Genomic DNA, 18197 nt, shown 5'->3' on the forward strand with positions numbered 1-18197 from the left:
GGGATGCCAGGCTAAGAATTCTTAAAAGCCATAAAAAGCAAAACAAGGGTTGCTTGTCCAATCAATATTCATGGAAATATATATTTAGTCTTTGTCAACAGCTACCATTTTCCTTCTCCGTTAGTTATTTACGTCCCCTACCCGAAATTTCGTCTTGAGTCCCGATTAAGTTTAATCAATATTCATGTTTAAGTTGTTCTAAATTCATAATTCATTGGGGTTTATTTTTGTCTCGATCCATAATAGTTCCTCTGGCTCCTGACAAATCAGATCTGTTATCCAGTAACTCGAGCGCCGTGACCCTTCATCTGACCTCGTGGGAGAGTTCAACTTGTCCCATCACCTTTTTCGTGGTGCAGTACAAGCCCCGTGACCAAAGAGAATGGATACTACTATCCAATAATATATTACCCGCTCAAAAATTCGTAGTGATAGGTGACCTGAGCCATGCCACGTGGTACGCTCTCTTGATGACTGCTCATAACGACGCTGGTTCGACCGAAGCGGAGTATCTTTTTGCAACATTAACTCTAGCGGGAGGTACGTTTATTAATATTCAACATAACTTAGTTTTAAATTACAATAAAACGTAGAGGTTTATCGTAAAGCTCTCGATAATACGTGTTTCTGATAAGTCTGCCATAAATTAATGGGGAATGTTCTTCGGGCAATTTTGAGTTGAAATTGTTCTATGTATGATATTTTGCTGTCCGGGTCACTGTTTTCGAGTTAATATTGGATTCTTTTACAGAAACACCCTGCATTATAAGTCTAAAACCGTTAAAAATTGATTGTCTATAGTCATTTTATTTAAAGCTCGATTCAGAAAATTTTTAATGTTTTTAGTGTCGTTGGTCCTTTGATTGAAACCCAATTCTTGAGATCGCACGCCTTTTAAAGCACGTTCTTGATTTATTAAATCTCTATTTAAACTTTGTCGAAATCACCTTCGAAACTTTAACACGCGACTATACAAAAGCCTAGTTTATCCATCTTCCGTAATTTACAAAGTAATTAACATTGTATATATTAGATCGGAGGCCGGCCTTCCCTGCACGTCCATTAATGGTTAATTGCCTGCATTATAAAATAACGAATATATATATTTTGCAAAAGTTTAAAGTTTCCTAAAATCGGTTTTGGGGAACTTTAACGTTCGTTGAATGATTTATAAGCCTCATCAATTTCTTACATAATTTAATGTGTTGGTTACTTGGTGTTTAATAGCACGTAAACATAATAAATTCAGACCTAAGTTGAAACTAAGGAAAGCGAAGTTACCGCAAAGGCAGCTGGGAAAAGACACGAGTAATTCCAGAACTTATATACAGATCGTAAATTGTTTAATTGCTATTTTCTGTCTAATAACTTTTGATTCTGATAAGTCTGACATAAATTAAGGGGGATGTTCTTTGGGCGATTTTGAGTCAAAAATGAAAATTTGATTTTGCCACATGGGTCACTGTTTTCGAGTTATGATTTGTTTGAGTGTTTTAGGGATTAAATTAGAAATCCTTGTCTTAAATAAATTTAAGGGGCTATCCGTAAAATATGACCGTTTTCAATTTCATTTAACAGGGACCGTCCCTCCTTTGGCAATGTCTCCAGATCCAGGAAGAGAATTGGCCCAACAGTTAAAGATTATAATCCCCATCGTCTGCACCACAGTTATTCTTGTTCTAATCGTCACCGTTTCTTGCGTCATTCTCATCAAGAGACGCAATCACACCTACGCCGACGCTAACAATTACCAGCAAGGTAAATCTTACAAAAACCAAAAAACACTCGATTTTTACTGCTGTGATTAGCGTTTTCGTAAATAACCAGGGAAAATGGTAAATTACAATTACCCTGACTAATTACCGTTTACATTACCATGGTAAATTGCCGTTTAAATTACCCTGACTAATTAACGTGAACATTACTATGACAAATTACCGTGTACAATACCATGGTAAATTGCGATTTTTTTCTCCCCAATCAAACAGGTGATGACGTCAGAGACCAAGAGGTTAGTAAGAACTTGGACACTGTTCCGATGACCGTATGGGAGAAACATCCACGGACAACGGCGGATGGTCGAATATTAACCCAGAGCAGGGAAGAACTATATTACCCGTCGCCTTACGCCACGGGTCGACTTTCAATGTACTCCGAGTACGAGGCGACACGTGATGGTGTCCCAGTTGGTGACGGCAGAGTTACGGTAGCGGATAATCCGTTAAGTTGGAAGGCCCAGAACGCGCTTGGTCATCAACATACAACACACGAGAGAATAGAACACATGTATGACGTTCCATTTTTAAGACGCCAACACCACGTGCCTTCAGAAACAAGTGAGGTGTCTAGCGGGTTCATTTTTATTTGTCGTCTGTCAAACTTAGGGGCTTGGGAACCGACTACTTTCCAATAATTAGCGGCGAAGGGACCCAGAATGTAGCTATACGTCTTAAAAGGACTATAAAAAAGGAATCTGCCGGTGCATGGGTAAGAATTATTTTAAATACGTAAGAGGTACCACGTGACCGAGGAGAGGCGTGGCGTTATTTTGAAAACTACCACCTCGGGGTCTTTTACTTATATTGATTGAGCGCGTTCACTGACACCAGCCGAACTGACCACCCATTCCAGATAACAATAAATATGGTCACTTGTCATTTTAACTATACCAAAGTGGAAAGAATTCCATCAAAAAGATCTCGGTTCTCAAGTTAAACCTTGTAATTTGTTGCGTGCTATAAATTTTTGTCATATTCTTTATAAATTAACGACATAAAAAATTTACAACATTTTATGTACCCAAATTTGGTACGAAAGTTTGTGTGGAACTACTATTTTCTCTATGGGTTACATTACTTAATATAAAAGCATAACTTTGGCTTCAGTGCATTTTAACAGCGAGTTTCCACATTGCTTAAGAATTTCTTAAGTGTTAAATTTATTTGAAAAAATATTTCTTTAGAGTTCTTTGAAAATATAGTTAAGGAATTTCTATGGTTTAAGTTGTCGCGATTCTTCTAATTTAATTTTAAAGACGTGTCTCCCTCCGTGACAGTAGCTGTCCTTTCTAGTATTTAACCATTTATTCAAAGAATCCTGTCAGTGAAAGATAAATCGGGAAGAAAAACCGAGCTTCCGAAAAAAAAAATATCAGTTTTCCTTTCCGAATTCCGCGTAAAGATTTTATCACATACATTTTCGGAAGCTTTCGAATTTTTTCTTCCGGCTCGGAAAAAGAAATGGGAAATTGAATATTATGTTTCCAAAAATTTCAGACATATAGCTAGTATTTCTTTAAACTGCAAACCTTAAAATATGTAGTGTTACTACCAGCCTTGCCCGTCACGCTGCGTTTGAACATTTTTTATTACATTTTTGGCCGCCATTTTAAAATATGGCGGCAAATTGAACCCCAAAAGGCATAAAGCCCGTCTATATTATATAGGAAACCATTGTACTAAATATTACACAACGTATATTCACATAGAGAAGACGGTAGTCTATGGGAAACCATTCATTTCAATATTAATATTGCAACTATTTTCATATTACTCTTTGTTTTTCTTTCTTTCGCACAGGGTAGCATATCCGATAGAATGATAGATAAGAAGTATTTCATAACAGAACGCCTGTGCCTTCAAGGTAAATACGTAAACTTGAGATTTCGTTGAAATTTCGGGAATGCTAGCCTTACTTTAAAATGTTAAGTTCGTTCCTGCATAAGTTCATAAGATATTTTACATAAGTTTGGGAGCTTTTAATGAAGTGACGTAGGTTAAAACGTCATAAATTCTCCTAAAGCGACGCCTGGCGAGGCGATGTTACAGACTAAATAGTCATGAAGATGAACTGCAAAAACCGAGTGAAGTCAATTCTCTCTTGTCGTTCTCGAACTAGTTATCTCGAGCTGTAAGTCTCTAGCATTACGAAGCATAGGAAGAGTCATACTTATGGACCATACCTTATAAACTTATGTTCTTGGTGCACGAAGGAAATTCCAATTAAGTCTTTTTGATATGAATCGCGATCCGTCATGCGTATTGCAAACAAAAAATGATATTAACATGAAATAGGCTTTAATAGAGCAAAAACCCCGAAAAACGGCAATCTATTTCCTTTGGTAATTTAGAAGCTGTTGTAGAGTTGCCGCCTGAATATTGCGACCGTCCTAGAAACGCTGCAACCACGGACATTGGAGCTTTCTTCGTCGATTCCGAACATGATTTTGGTTACAAACCGAGTCGAGCTCAACAAAGAAGGGCAAGACATAGAAGCGAACCTAGACTACGACCACAAAAACCAAGGTGAACCCAACAATATTGTTTCCCAACCATTTAAGGCAATAATTAATTGTCAAATTAATATTACAACGTATTTCAAAATCTCTACATAAACAGAAACACGTTGTTTATTTTCTTTACCCCTTCCCCTAAGAATTTTCTTTTAGAAGGGGGTCTTATAGGTGCGATATCGTTGTCCTTTTATCAATAAAGCTAAGCGGCAGCATCCATCGTCAGTGAAGCGTTAACCAACCACACTACACTTTATTGTGTTGCGTTTTCTTGTCTTTTGTTTCGTCTATTCTACCTTTTTCCCAAAGCGATTTTCTTAAGAAAACAAATTCCGATAAAAATAACGTTTTTTTGTATATACTCTCCCTTATCTTTTTCCCGAAGACAAAACCGAAAAACAGACGCCAAGAACAAAAAAATATTATGATAAGCCTGGCCTATAGAGCGTTGGCACGTCCCTGCGCTAGACCGCGTTATTCTCTACGTGTAGTTCACGTTTATTGCCACTACTCTCAAGGAAATCCGTGAAAATATATTATTAACATTGTTTAGTTCAGCACCATCAATGCTAAATAAACTACCAAACAACCGAAGCTGCGAATTTTATCTATTTTTATAATAATGGGACTTACATCTCCGTGTTTAATTTGTCCAAGGGCGACAAGAAACTTTACCGATAAAGCTTGTACTTTGATTTTTTTTCATGAATAAAATATTACGGTTAAAATATTGCCCCCCTTCTTCCCCCCCCCCGGGTTCAAAAAATAGAAGCATTTTATCTTTTTGGTAGCAACACCTTAACTCGGTTAAATTTTTCAAAAGCACTTTAGATCCCCTAAAGGCTGAACGCGCTTGAAGCAATTTCGATGGGAATTGCAAATGACGTTAAACGTGGTCGTTGGTTAAAATGGTACCAGACTAAAGTGCCTAAAAAATTAAAAAAACATTCCAAAGACTTGGATGGATGAAAATTTCAAGGGAGAATCAAAATGGCCCAAGCATCCATATTTTAATTGATGTGCAAATAAGAGTAGATGATTAAACTGGGAGTGAAAAGGAAAATCAACTGATTTTAATCGAGTCTTTCTACTAATTATAAAACCAAGCTACGTAGTGAAACTTCCGAATGGTTTTAAGATTCAAATTAGTTTAATATTTCATAGATAATTTTAATTAAGCAGGGCCGGATTAAGCTATTTTGCAGCCAGGGGCCGAGATAATATGCGCCCCCTTATGCCGAAATAAAAAGAACAGCAAATGTTGCTAAGGGGGAATAGTTTAACCCCCAACAAACCTTGCGCCGGGAGGCCAGTGCCCCTTCGTCCCCCCCCTTTAATCTGGTCCTGTAAGTAGCACCTCCGACCAATCGTGTAACGCCCTGCCTTCTTAAGAAACCTAGAGTTTTAGTGTTCTAGTTCATGCCAGGAAATAGAGGCAATTATTTTCGCGACATGGAGGTTTTAAAAATGGCATTACCTAGTGTTTAAAATATAATTATTTCCAATTTCAAAACAGAACTGTTCGGAGGCGAGGTTCGATTCGATTAACGGAGGCTGACGACGTAGATTGCCCAAGAATATCAAGCCTACTATGACAATTTTTTGAAGTACTTAATATTTCTCTTCGCAATTAACTACTGAAGCCTCTCTTTATAATAAGGAGACATTTTCTTTTATATTTTAGGTTATAATTAATTCATAAAGGAAAATCTTGTTTATATAATTACCGCGCGCGCTGAATCTGCCAAAACTGCAAATAAGTCTAATTATCATCATCAGTACCTGAAACTTTGGTGAAAGCGGCTCTGCAGCTGACGGTAGGCTATCTCGCAAGGTACAGATGAAGCTTGAAGGAGAGAGAGAGATAGGGATGGAGTAGAAACCTCCCTACCTATTACGTTGTAGTCTGTGCCCCCATCTACAGCAACGAAGTCCTCCCAGCATGCTCAGCGTTTCAGTAGGGTCGTACGGTGGAAACGTCAAGGATGCCCCCTGTGTCTTCAATAAAAGAAGCTAGTTCTCATAGAAATACATTGGCGCTACGCGGCAGCACTTAACAATCGCCTCTTCCGAAGGGTAGGGGGGCGTGCGCGAGGTACACTGGGAAACTTTCATTGCCGCATGTCGCCCATCATCATTTCAACTCCATCTTACCTCTTTTCTCCCGGGATGAAGAGTGACCGCGTTTTCTCTTTTTGTATGGTATGGTGCGTGTACAAGATTACGTTTTAAAAGCGAGACTATTTTTAAAGAAAACTTAACTATCATGGATTACGCGTTAATTTTTAACTTAAATGTCACTGTCTTACTTGTGACTGTTAGTACATTTATAATTGCAACGGTACAAATTTTGGGACAAATGCAGTTTAGCGGGAACTGTTTTTAAATAGAAAATGAAATAGATATTCGTGCTAAACACCCTCATAAGTAGAATATTTAAACAGTAATTAATATAATTATTATTTATTGATTATAATTAAACTAATTAGGCTTAATAACTCAGAAATAATTCCCGAAAGTCGTTTAGGGCGGGTTGATAGTCGAAATTAATGGCTTTAACAGTTCAATGATTAATTTTTCATTAATGAAGTCTTTTTTTCAGCATAGAAATTGGATTGTTTGACTAATTTGAGGGTGATTAGACTTAGTTTTAAATTTAAATTAGTTCCCGGTAAACTGAAATTGTACCCAAAATATTTCCCAACGCTCGTTGCTACAATGACCTAAATAGTAGAATGTTATTCTGTTGTAAACACGAAGAATGTATTAAAAAATGTATTTTTCACTGAATTTCTCAATGTGTTTCTTCACGCTATGTGTAAAGCTTACTAAAACTAGTGTGTTTGGAAGCAAGTTGTGTAGCGTATGCGTTTGAAAAATCGCGCCAAGGCTTGTACAAACCAGCCATAGCGACATCTGGCGACCATATTCACCCAGGTAGGTTCGTGTATCAAAACAAGCTATGCTAAGATGAATTATTTGATTTCTAATAATTATTTAATGATATTCAACCTATGATTATCTTCAAAGTTATTCCCAAAGTTGACCCTAGCAGCTAATTTAATTATTAGTTTAATATAGGCCTATGTGCAAAACTACAAATGTGAAAAATAAATTGACATATATGTTTGAGTTTTTTTATTTTTTTTTTTAATTCCGGTTGGCAATATATACACAATTAAATTGTTTCTTTACGCAGTTAATATGCAACATCCTCCAACCGCTTTAATTTTATCTTCCGCTTCCTTGCTGAAATATTTTGCTTTCACGATTACGGGTTGTTTGGGTAAAATTCCTTTGCCCAAAACTTTGAAGTAACCCTGTCACATTGATCCCAAATATTAGAATTATAATATTAAATATTCAAAATATTATTTAAATGAAACTTACCGCTCGGTTGCAATCAATAACTGGAGCTTTTCCTTCCTTATCATTCTTATATTTTAGCCTAGTTTGCTCCGTTACTAATGTCCATAGTTTGTCGCAGTTAATAACAGGCTTGAATTTTTGGTTCCTTCTCAAATGGAAGTTTCTCATACCAACCTTGCCGAAATAACCAGGATGGCTAGGTGTAAAATGATCAGAAATTAAGTTCTACAGCTCAAAGTTGAAGTTAACGGGGTTTAAGTTAAAATAAACTCACTATTTATCGAAGTTTATTCTGTGATGATGCATACCACCAGCATTACCACGACCTCCGGGATGTTTTCTGTGTTTTCCAATACGTCCATGACCGTGGCTGACGTGTCCACGAAGCTTCCTGGTCTTCTTCTTGCCGGTTGACTAATAAAAAGATAATTAAAATCGTATTTAATCAAAGTACTGGCGAATTAATCTATCTGTCCAAGGCTTAAGCGTGGCGTTTTTCTATCGCGATCATTACGAATATTTTATATTTTAAGGTTGAAATATATCTTTCGATACGTAAATAAACTATTTTAAGTTGTATTTAACATTAGATATTATTATTTTCCTTAATTTTAATCTCGATTAAAAAGGATTTGCATTATAACTCACCATGTTTCCCAAGTATTGACACGCTCTACAATAAACACGCTATGGAGAAGACGGAGAGAATATTAGATCTAAAATAACGGCAAGAGATGGCGCGCGCGATGATGATTGACCTTTGATCTTTATTTACGTCATCGTTTCCCCTTTTTCTTGCCCCCTATAGTTTGGACTTTGGAGTTCGGGAATTGTTCGAAGTAATTATTTACCTTTTCCGGTTAATTATTATTTAAATTAATAATTAATTGTAATTAAAACTGAAAAAAAAATATCCCATCCGAGTAAGTAGCCTTACGATTAAAATTTTAGGGTTGTAGAAATTAGGCCTAAATTTTCAAATAGGAAGTGTACCTTGTTGTGTACTTGACCTATTAGGCTTAAATGTCAGATATTTGGAGTATTTAAAGGGTTTAAAGTAATTTAAAGGCCGGGTAAACCTTGATATACTTTTTAAACCTTAATTTAGATATGGCCTAATGAGGATCCAGCCAGAAAATAGGGAAGAAACCTTGGAAACTTTGTCTTCAACTAAGAGTTACAAAAATTGCACCCAGGCTCGGCAATTTTTAGTTTTTTTAGAAACATAGAGGAACTAGGCCAAACAAACTGTTTCGCGACTGCTGCGCGCTTGGTTGGGGACAGGAGGGAGGTAAGATTATGCCAGTTTTTAGACACTAATTGATGGGAGAAAGCTTTAAAGCCATCAATGTATGGCAGTACTGCTAGCTGGTTGGCGCAACATGTCAGTAACGGTGCAGCAGATCCTGAGTGATGCCAAGAGGCTAGTGACCAGGCTCAGGGAACACGATAACTCGGCGGATACTCTTTTAGCACAAACGCAAACATTGAACAAAACTGTGGAAAATATGAAACAGGTTTGTTGAACGACAAACACCTCCACTATTTGGGCCTCCCAATCTTAACCGCGTTTCACCATCCCGATCCTTTTAGTATAATGAGGAATTAGCCGAGTTAAATATGGCTGCCAATCAAAGACCAAGATCAGCTCTCATTTTAAATATTCAACAAGAAAATAGACACATCAGGGAGCTACAGCAAGAAAACCGGGAATTGAGATCTCTCTTAGAAGAACATCAATCCACGCTGGAACTCATCATGACCAAATATAGACAACAAGTCACCAAACTCGTTCAGACCAACAAAGTGGAAGAAGCTTGCGTTAAATTAGACAACTCCAAGGTAAACGTACTAACCTTACCCCCCTGAAGTCACTCAATAACGATAACCCAATTACCATCAATTTCTTTAAAGGAACTACAAAAGAGCGCTGACAAAATATGTGAAATGGCAGCTGTCATGAAAAAAGCTGTTGAAATAGATGACAATAGCTATTGCCAAGAACGGGAAAAATTAACTCAGCTGATGACGGAGAACAAAGGTTTAAGAGAGCTCTTGAAGATAAGCATCGCGGCTGGGTCAATTAGGTGCTTGACCAGCCCAGAAACAAGTGATAAAAGCGTACAAACAGACTTATGATACTCCCCAATATAAAACTATCAATTTCCATAGAGAAATGTGGTTTTTTTAGCCCCCCCCCCCCAAATCACCCCCTGGGAACCTTTTTATTCCCCCCAAAATATTTCTTCTTTATTTAATTTAATTCATTTTCTCGGGTAAATTTAATTGAGAAGTTAACGGAGGGTTTTAATAATTAATTAATTAATTGCTAATATATTAATTGATATCATTTTCATTTGAATTTAAGTGTTTTTTCACACGTAGTCATTGCTTTAATTAATTAAAAATACTATTAGTTAAATTAAAAATTATCGGTAGGTTTCCTCCTAATGAAATAATAATAATACTAAAATAATTCTACCATTCCTAAATAACAGTGGAATTCCTTCTAAAGAACCTACTATAAATCCTTCAAAAAAAAAACTATTTCTCGAGCAGTTTAGAGTAGATGGGATTATTTAAATTTTTGACAAACAAACAAACAAACAAACAAAAAATTATGAAAATAAATAAGGTTTTAGAAAAAAAAATAAGTAATAAATAAATAATAAATATGTGGTTTATGTGAAAATTATCTTATGGTTGGGTTAAAGTTGAATTGATACATTTCTTTATTTGTACAAAAAAATTAATGGCACAGGTAATTAGGTTAAAACAAAATTACTGTTCCTTTATTTAATTACAATATAAATAATAATTAAATTAAATTTAATTAATGATTCATGGAAATGTATATAGCACATATTCTATTGTATAATATGTCAAAATATATATATACTCAAACAAATATCGAGTCTCTTGTTTTATTTATTTCTCCTGTAATATTGCTCCATGGAATTTTCCTTTTTGGCTTCTACTCCTATGCTTTATAACCTCTTTGCTGGAACCCAGCCAATAAGAAGTCTTAATCTCTTCGAGTCGACTATCTCTATTCTCTATGGAGTCGACACCAGGGTGGGAAATAAGGATTTTTTTAAAACTGGACATTGGGCCAGCAACCCCCCCTGGCCTGGAATAAATAAACTGCTCCATGACCAGGGCGCGTCGTCTGCTAATCTAAAGAAGTGGATGATTAGAATAGTTAAGATATTGTCTGGACCCTGGTTACCCTAGAATTTTCTTAGTGGTCCCGTGGACCACTGACCCTCCTCCGATTTAATTTTTAAACTGGTCATATGCCCTGTGCCAGTGCCTTATTTCCCACCCTGTCCTCGACACAGCGTCTGCTTTTACTGCCAGACTCAGAGACCGAGGCCTAGTTATCGAAAGCAATTGTTAAGTTGTTAATACTCTGAGTTGATTTAATTAATTAATAATTAGCTCGAGATAAAGATGGGAGGTTCTCCGAGTACCAGGAGAGTTACTGTTATTAATGAAGATACGGTTGGCGTCATTAAAGTTTCCGAATCAGTCGTAAACCGATTGAAAGGCGATGGGCAAAGTGGTGTTAATGAGTCAAGGGCAACTACAACAAGTCCAACTGCAACTACTACTACTAGGCCTAATTTCGCCACTTCCGACGAGTCACCCGGACAAGTACCAAGCCACCATCGTATTACTACACTAGATAGCCTACAAATCAGGCGTCAAAAAGAGGAAGAGATTAAAAGCATTGAGAGCAAATGGAAGTCTCAATTGGAAGAATTGGAACATCAAAATCAAGAGCTGTACAAGATAGTAACAGGAAAGCTCAATGCTGCCGTCACTGAAGTGGAGGAAAAATCCATGCAAAGAAGTTTCGCCCCTGTTTGTGAGGATATCAAGTCTGGAGTCTTAAAATGTTACCAAGATAATGCCAAGCTATCTTTAAACTGCTCTTCATTAGTCTCTGATTTTGTTAAATGCGTAGAACAGAAGCGTAACGAAGTCATTCTTAGCAGGGGATAATTTTAAAAATTATTTCATACATTGTATTCGAGTTACGACAATAGAAAAAAAAATTATAATTAAAATTTAAAAAGCTGTATTGTATAAACTGGCTAATAGTAAAGGATCATTTGGTTTTTGACCAATGAGGAGTCTCTAATTTTTTTCCTGACCAATAAGGTAGAGTCAAGTGCAGACGAAAAGTTGCAGCCAAGTTCTAATTTTTAAAATGGCAGCGTTAGCCGCTTCCTTCGCTAAAGTGGCGATTTTCCGATCTTTTCGGCCTTTAGTTATTAATAAATCCTTAAAATGGTATATTCATTCTTCAGCCAACGTTTTAGGTAAGTTAATTTAGCTCAATTAAAATATTTGTGACAAAAAGGACCATAAAGTCTATCGTCTTTGGTAAGCCTTGGCCATATAATAACGTTAAGTCGGGTCTATCTGTATTGAAATCAAACGTTCGTAACCCTAATGCCCTTGAGTTAATTAATTACTATATTTAATTTTAAAGGTACTAAAGGTGTAGAAATAAAAATGCCAGCTTTATCACCCACTATGACAGAAGGAACTATAATTACCTGGCTAAAGAATGAAGGTAAGTTTGTAACTTTATTGAACAAGACGGAAGGAAGCCTACCCCTACCCTTCGATAATGTTTATTTACAGGCGATAGCATTTCTCCCGGCGATGCTTTATGCGAAGTACAGACGGACAAGGCTGTAGTTTCTCTGGAACTTGAAGAAGAAGGGATATTAGCTAAAATTTTATTGCCTTCCGAAACTAAAGACATAAAAATTGGTACTCTAATTGCTCTAATGGTTGAACCCGGAGAAGATTGGAAGGATGTTGAAATACCTGTAATTAGTCCCGTTGCTGAAGCCCAACCCGCTGCCCCTTCCGGTTCCCCAGCTCCAGTTCAAACTCAAAGCCCAAAAAGTGTGGGAGATCACAAACAAGGGTAAATTTATAAAACACATTAGAAAATTGGAGATTTTACGGAATCTAAAAGAATGTTAAAAAATGTCAGGAAATTAGGGCCCGCTGTTAGGACAATCTTACAACAATACGGACTTAGTGCTAGTGACGTCCAGCCTACTGGACCTAATCACGCCCTTTTGAAAGGGTATGAAATATTTTTAGTTCAGGGTTTAACGGGAAAAAATCAATTTAATTGTCATTTTGTACAGTGATGTCTTGAGATACATTGAAATGCATAAACTAACCCCAAAAACTAGTGAAGAAATGGCATCAGCGAACGCGGGGGCACCAACTACTAAAGTTTCTAGCATTTCTGCATCACCATCAGCAGCCCCTGAACAAGATTACGTTGATATTCCTTTAACTAACATGAGGAAAGTCATAGCTAAAAGATTAACCCAATCAAAAACAACTATACCTCACGCCTATATGAATATTAACAGTGATGTAGCTAAAGTTGTCGACTTGAGGCTCAAAATGAAAGGTAATAATGATTTTTCAAAATAGACCAAACTAGGCTTAGCCAAAAATAGGCCAAACTAGGCTTAGCCAAAAATAGGCCAAACTAGGCTTAACAACAATAGACCAAAATTAGACTAAACTAGGCTTAACTTTGTAAACCACTTTTAGAAGATGGTATCGCGGCTTTCGTCAATGATTTCATAATAAAAGCTGAACTAAAAAATAGGCCAAACTAGGCTTAACAAAAATAGACCAAAATTAGACTAAACTAGGCTTAACTTTGTAAACCACTTTTAGAAGATGGTATCGCGGCTTTCGTCAATGATTTTATAATACAAGCTCAACTAAAAAATAGGCCAAACTAGGCTTAACAAAAATAGACCAAAATTAGAACTAGGCTTAACAACAATAGACCAAAATTAGACTAAACTAGGCTTAACTTTGTAAACAACTTTTAGAGGATGGTATCGCGGTTTCCGTCAATGATATTATAGTAAAAGCTGAACTAAAAATAGGCCAAACTAGGCTTAACAACAATATACCAAAATTAGACTAAACTAGGCTTAACTCATTAAACAACTTTTAGAGGATGGTATCGCGGTTTCCGTCGATGATTTTATAATAAAAGCTGAAATAAAAATAGGCCAAACTAGGCTTAACAACAATAGACCAAAATTAGACTAAACTAGGCTTAACTTTGTAAACTACTTTTAGAGGATGGTATCGCGGTTTACGTCGATGAATTTATAATAAAAGCTCAACTAAAAATAGGCCAAACTAGGCTTAACAACAATAGACAAAAATTAGACTAAAATAGGCTTAACTTTGTAAACAACTTTTAGAGGATGGTATCGCTGTTTCCGTCAATGATTTCATAATAAAAGCGGTGGCAGGAGCGTTACAAGTAAGAAATAAACTCCCCAAAAAATAGGCCAAACAATAACACATTGATTTTAGCATGTACCCGCGCTTAACATCAATATGAATGGTGACTCACTCCAACCATTGTCGAGCATTGATATTGCTATAGCTGTAGCCACTGATACGGGCCTAATTACTCCAATAATTAAAAGCGCCGATCGTTTATCAGTTCCTGACATTTCCAGGAACGTCAGGGTGGGTAACACCAAAAATTAAATTCAAGATGGCGTCCACCAGTTCAGAAATGAACTATTTTTAAATTAATTTTTATAGGAATTGGCGGCTAAAGCCCGTCAAGGGAAACTACAACCTCACGAATTTCAAGGAGGATCTTTCAGGTTTGAACTTTGAACCCCATTCTTACTTCCTCCCTTTGGCCTAAAAATATTAAAACGGCTGCAAATCATTCCACTCAGTGTTTCAAACCTGGGTATGTTTGGAGTGGCGGAATTCAGCGCCGTTATAAATCCACCTCAAGCGGCCATTTTAGCCATTGGCGCTTCTCGAGCGGTTGCCACAGCCGCTGGAAAGGGTCTTGAAATGACCACGACCCTTTCTTATGACGCAAGGGCCATTAGTGAACAAAACGCCGCGGATTTCTTAGAAGTTTTCAAGGCTTTGATTGAAAACCCGCAATTATTGCATGCGGAAAAGAATAGAGCTCAATCGGTTAATTAATTAACTCACTCCTAATTAAGGTTTAAATATTTAAAGAAAATCTCGGTGTTAGATTAGGAAGAAAAGAAAATGAGTCAAATGACGCGTATTTTGTTTCTGTAGAGTTTGTTTGTTTGTTTTGGTTAATTAATTTGGATAATAAATAATTATTTACAAACATTTCACGTATTTGGTAAAATTTTATTCTGATAGCTCTATAAATATTTTGGGATACACACGATAGAAATAAGCTGATTAATTACTTAGCAATAAATACTAGATTACTTAATTAATTACTAATTGGCACAATTATGGATGGGCTTTAATTAGTTTCGCGTTTGGCACAAAGAGAGGGGCGGTCATTTAAATTAAAAACAACTTGCGGGGATAAAAATAAAAGCATTTCTTTAAATTAAAAGCTAATTAGTTAAAGGTCTACTAATTACTAGAGTTTGATATAAAATATTATATCAAAGATTATTTAATTTTATATAGGCAATTTTGTTTTTTTCTTTATGGTAATGAAAATACTATGTTTTTAAAGGTTTGTTTTTCAGCGGAAGAATAGTTATTTTTAATTATTTTTTTTTTGGTTTTTGGTGCCGTAACCCGGGATTGCCAAGGCTTAAATGGATGCCACGCTGCCACCAAATTTAGCCAAGGCTTAAATGGATGCCACGCTGCCACCAAATTTAGCCTAGGCCTAAAAATGGAAGCCATTTTATTTGGTTGACGATGAAATTAGCGACGTTTTTGGGGGGAAATGATTGTTAATATTGTTGTGCGTCACATTCTAAGACATTTTTTTTTTTGGCACAAAGTTTCTCATTGGGCGTTTAAGTAAAAAAATATTGTCGCTTAGGATCTTAGTTGTTAGTTTTTTTAGGGAGTTAAGAATCTCCCCGATCTTCTTAAGCCTAAAGGTCGCAATTCCAAAGGACTAGGACTTCTCCAAGCCCTTTGAGGGGTTTTGGAAGCGACCGTAGATTGATGGGAACTGCGAGTACGATGACGGGAACGACGTTGTTTGGCCGAAAAGGATTGCAATTCCAAGGGACTCATGGGACTGGGTGTTGGGGGAAGAGAAACGTTTAAGCAGTTGCGATTTGCGCTGCTGTTTCGCGTCACAGCTCCGCAAGGACTAGCGTGACGCGATAATGGAGTTTGGAATTGACGGAAGGCCAGTTGAAGACTGGCGGAGCTGAAGGAAAGAAACATAAGCTTAGTGTAGGACTACACTTACCGACTTCCAAGGAGGACTAAAGTCTTAATCTTAACCTACCTTCCAACTAATTTCTTCAGATTGGCGCCTCTTTTTATGCCATTGGCGTGTATTGGTGAGGCATTGGTGACCGATTTAAAAGGAGTTCTCTTTGACTTGTGCGCGGATGAAAAGTCGAAACTGGTTTCGCTATCGGAACTGTTGTTACTGGCCTTCTTCTTGGGAGTGGAGGAAGTGTTGGAGGACGCGTATCTTCCCATGATGACGCGACCCAATCTTTGTAGAACGCTTTTAGGAGGACTAGACTTCATTAATTTGTTACGCGCGTAATTGGTGGTCGCTGAAGAAGAAGAAGAAGAAACGTTTAAATTCTTTGAATTCAACTTTCTTTCCTTTTTGGCTTCCTCGTGAATGATGGCTTGAATGCATTCAATCTCCCAGATTTCAAACTTGATTGTTTTGATTGTAGAAACCAATGATTCTCGATTGCAACTAATTAGTATTTTAATTAATTAATTAATTAATCACGGAATTACTTTCCCCGGTTTTTCCCTGATTTTTAATAATTGAACTCACAACTCATGAGGCACTTTTTGCAAACTTGGAATGACTCTATTAACATCGTCTATTTTGAGCAATTTGGTTGAAGATAAGGACAGAATAGCCAGAGCTACTTGGAATAAAACTACGCTTCCTACAAAATCAAAAATAATTAATTAATTATCTATTTTTATACCTAATTCATTAACTAGTATTTACCATCTAATAGGAAGAGGTCCCAAATGGTTAAGACCGAATCCCAACAGGGTAAATTTGTAAACAAGCACAGGAAATATTTTGGAACAAAAATCAATGGATCAATTCTCAAATTATCCTAAAAAAAATAATAATTAAGTTTTAAAACTTTAAGTATTTGAAATTAAACATTTTTAATTTGTTTTTTTACGAGATGTTGGGCCATTTGGGGAAGTTTTCTTTCAAGAACTTTATGGAATACTTTGGCCAATTCTTGTACTCTTTCTAACTTGCAATCGTAATAGCCAAAAAGGTATTTTTTTCTTTCAAGGAGGGCCACCAGAGCCCAAAACGCTTCCTTCTCTTGAAGAAACATGAGTAAAAGGCCTCCCAAATAAGACATTCCTTGACAATAATTAATTGCCGGATTATAAATCGTGTAAACGGCTAGAATTCGAAAGAGCATGGCTCTTCCTTCAATTCCATCCGCGTTATTGACGAAAAAATTGCGATGGGTAGGGTAACTTCGTCCTGAAACATTTTTCAGTTGCCAAGATGTTACAGCTAGTGTCAATTTAGACCAAATTAGGGCCAGTTTTTAATCCTCACCAACGTCTAAAAGTATTTGTCTAATGGCTTGAACGTCTAATTTATTCTTTTTCGTGCGTTGTTCGATTTTAACGTTAGCCAAAAGTTGCTCAGCTTTTTGAACATTATATTCAGTTACACCAAACTTGACCATCTTGTCCCGTAGCTTTTGAACATGATTTTCGTAATTAAAGGACGAAGAAGCTTGTAATCCCGGGAGATCTAACATTTTTCTCCATAAATCAGAACGGCAACCTGATGGAACGCCTTTTAAAACCAAATTTCGAACCTAAAAGAAACTTACCCAGGTTCGACCCAATGTTTACAATGATGAAAAGGATTGTTTCAACCTACTTTTTCTTGTCTGACCGAGTTACGGTACTTTCCCCATCTTTTTAAGACCGCTTGCCACGCTTGTAATAATTCGGAGGATGTTTCGATGGAAGTGGAGTATTGGTGGCACCGATCGTCTTCCAGTTCGTCTCCGTTCTTGGTAAAGCCATGTTGACCCCCAATGTGACTCGTTTTTAAAATAGCAAAACCATATTCATCCCACGTTTCTTCTTCCATTTTCGGTTACAATCATCGATTATTTCTGATATAAATTTTCCATTTCAAGGTTAGTAACTCAAATTGGGACGCTTTAATTAAATTGTGCAAGACTTAATTTGCTCTGGGGTGTATAATTAGCCTTAACGGTTTTTTATTAAGCTTAAACTTACGGAATTACGTTAGAAAACGATTTAGACTTACGTATATTCTGTTTTAGTCCTTAAATACATTGATTAAACCACTAATTTTGGCCTTACTTTATTTAAAAATTCAAACTTTTCAAATTAGGTGCGCTAAGCCTAGTTGGGAAGCCAACTTTACACTCGTGATTAGCCTATTAGGTTATCTTTCGAAATTCGATTCAAAAGCCATGTAACTAAGATACGTAATAATTTCTATGGGTAATAAACCTAACAAACCTAACCCGGCAAG

General features: G+C 36.6%; 6 protein-coding genes across 9 annotated transcripts in view; 4 read left to right on the top strand and 2 right to left on the bottom strand.

Moving 5' to 3' along the window:
* The window catches only part of LOC149673559 (cell adhesion molecule Dscam1-like), a 103304-nt gene extending 96179 nt beyond the window's left edge, over positions 1-7125 (top strand). The window contains exons 20-26 of one of the 4 annotated variants that reach the window (XM_089839135.1): positions 247-540; positions 1579-1758; positions 1989-2341; positions 3579-3642; positions 4130-4304; positions 5808-5898; positions 5976-7125. In XM_089839135.1, the coding sequence (XP_089695261.1) occupies positions 247-540; positions 1579-1758; positions 1989-2341; positions 3579-3642; positions 4130-4304; positions 5808-5886 (1145 nt within the window). In that variant the 3' untranslated portion in view covers positions 5887-5898; positions 5976-7125. Of the gene's footprint in view, positions 1-246; positions 541-1578; positions 1759-1988; positions 2342-3578; positions 3643-4129; positions 4305-5807; positions 5899-5975 lie in introns of those variants that run through there. The other 3 variants (XM_089839136.1, XR_016366878.1, XR_016366879.1) reach the window with 3 other exon arrangements.
* Positions 7126-7418: 293 nt separating this feature from the next.
* On the bottom strand, positions 7419-8449 carry RpL27A (ribosomal protein L27A). The gene is made up of 4 exons (XM_089839139.1): positions 8309-8449; positions 7935-8074; positions 7682-7856; positions 7419-7611 (listed from the first exon to the last, which is right to left on the bottom strand). The coding sequence occupies exons 1-4, from the start codon at positions 8309-8311 to the stop codon at positions 7483-7485; spliced, it is 447 nt and encodes a 148-aa protein (XP_089695265.1). The 5' UTR covers positions 8312-8449; the 3' UTR covers positions 7419-7482.
* On the top strand, positions 8449-10568 carry LOC149673561 (FGFR1 oncogene partner 2 homolog). Its single transcript, XM_089839137.1, has 5 exons — positions 8449-8583; positions 8769-8951; positions 9020-9177; positions 9254-9502; positions 9575-10568. Exons 3-5 carry the CDS (start codon positions 9043-9045, stop codon positions 9797-9799), a joined length of 609 nt encoding a protein of 202 aa, XP_089695263.1. The 5' UTR covers positions 8449-8583; positions 8769-8951; positions 9020-9042; the 3' UTR covers positions 9800-10568.
* Positions 10569-10999: 431 nt separating this feature from the next.
* Positions 11000-11793, top strand: Chchd3 (Coiled-coil-helix-coiled-coil-helix domain containing 3). Its single transcript, XM_089839180.1, has one exon. It carries the CDS (start codon positions 11114-11116, stop codon positions 11666-11668), a length of 555 nt encoding a protein of 184 aa, XP_089695306.1. The 5' UTR covers positions 11000-11113; the 3' UTR covers positions 11669-11793.
* Positions 11794-11831: 38 nt separating this feature from the next.
* LOC149673563 (pyruvate dehydrogenase protein X component, mitochondrial-like) lies at positions 11832-14853 on the top strand. The gene is made up of 9 exons (XM_089839174.1): positions 11832-11988; positions 12162-12245; positions 12317-12608; positions 12678-12773; positions 12838-13112; positions 13933-13994; positions 14048-14206; positions 14285-14349; positions 14428-14853. The coding sequence occupies exons 1-9, from the start codon at positions 11877-11879 to the stop codon at positions 14687-14689; spliced, it is 1407 nt and encodes a 468-aa protein (XP_089695300.1). The 5' UTR covers positions 11832-11876; the 3' UTR covers positions 14690-14853.
* Positions 14849-18173, bottom strand: LOC149673564 (small G protein signaling modulator 3-like). Its single transcript, XM_089839158.1, has 8 exons — positions 17967-18173; positions 17568-17808; positions 17235-17502; positions 16837-17156; positions 16650-16764; positions 16467-16584; positions 15951-16382; positions 14849-15869 (listed from the first exon to the last, which is right to left on the bottom strand). The coding sequence occupies exons 2-8, from the start codon at positions 17781-17783 to the stop codon at positions 15551-15553; spliced, it is 1788 nt and encodes a 595-aa protein (XP_089695284.1). The 5' UTR covers positions 17784-17808; positions 17967-18173; the 3' UTR covers positions 14849-15550.
* Between the last annotated feature and the right edge of the window lie 24 nt (positions 18174-18197).

This window comes from Phalangium opilio, unplaced genomic scaffold (genome assembly GCF_054372755.1).
Source record: "Phalangium opilio isolate 3A_F unplaced genomic scaffold, DU_Popi_V2 ptg000048l_1, whole genome shotgun sequence".
In the NCBI taxonomy this organism is placed as follows: Eukaryota; Metazoa; Arthropoda; class Arachnida; order Opiliones; family Phalangiidae; genus Phalangium; species Phalangium opilio.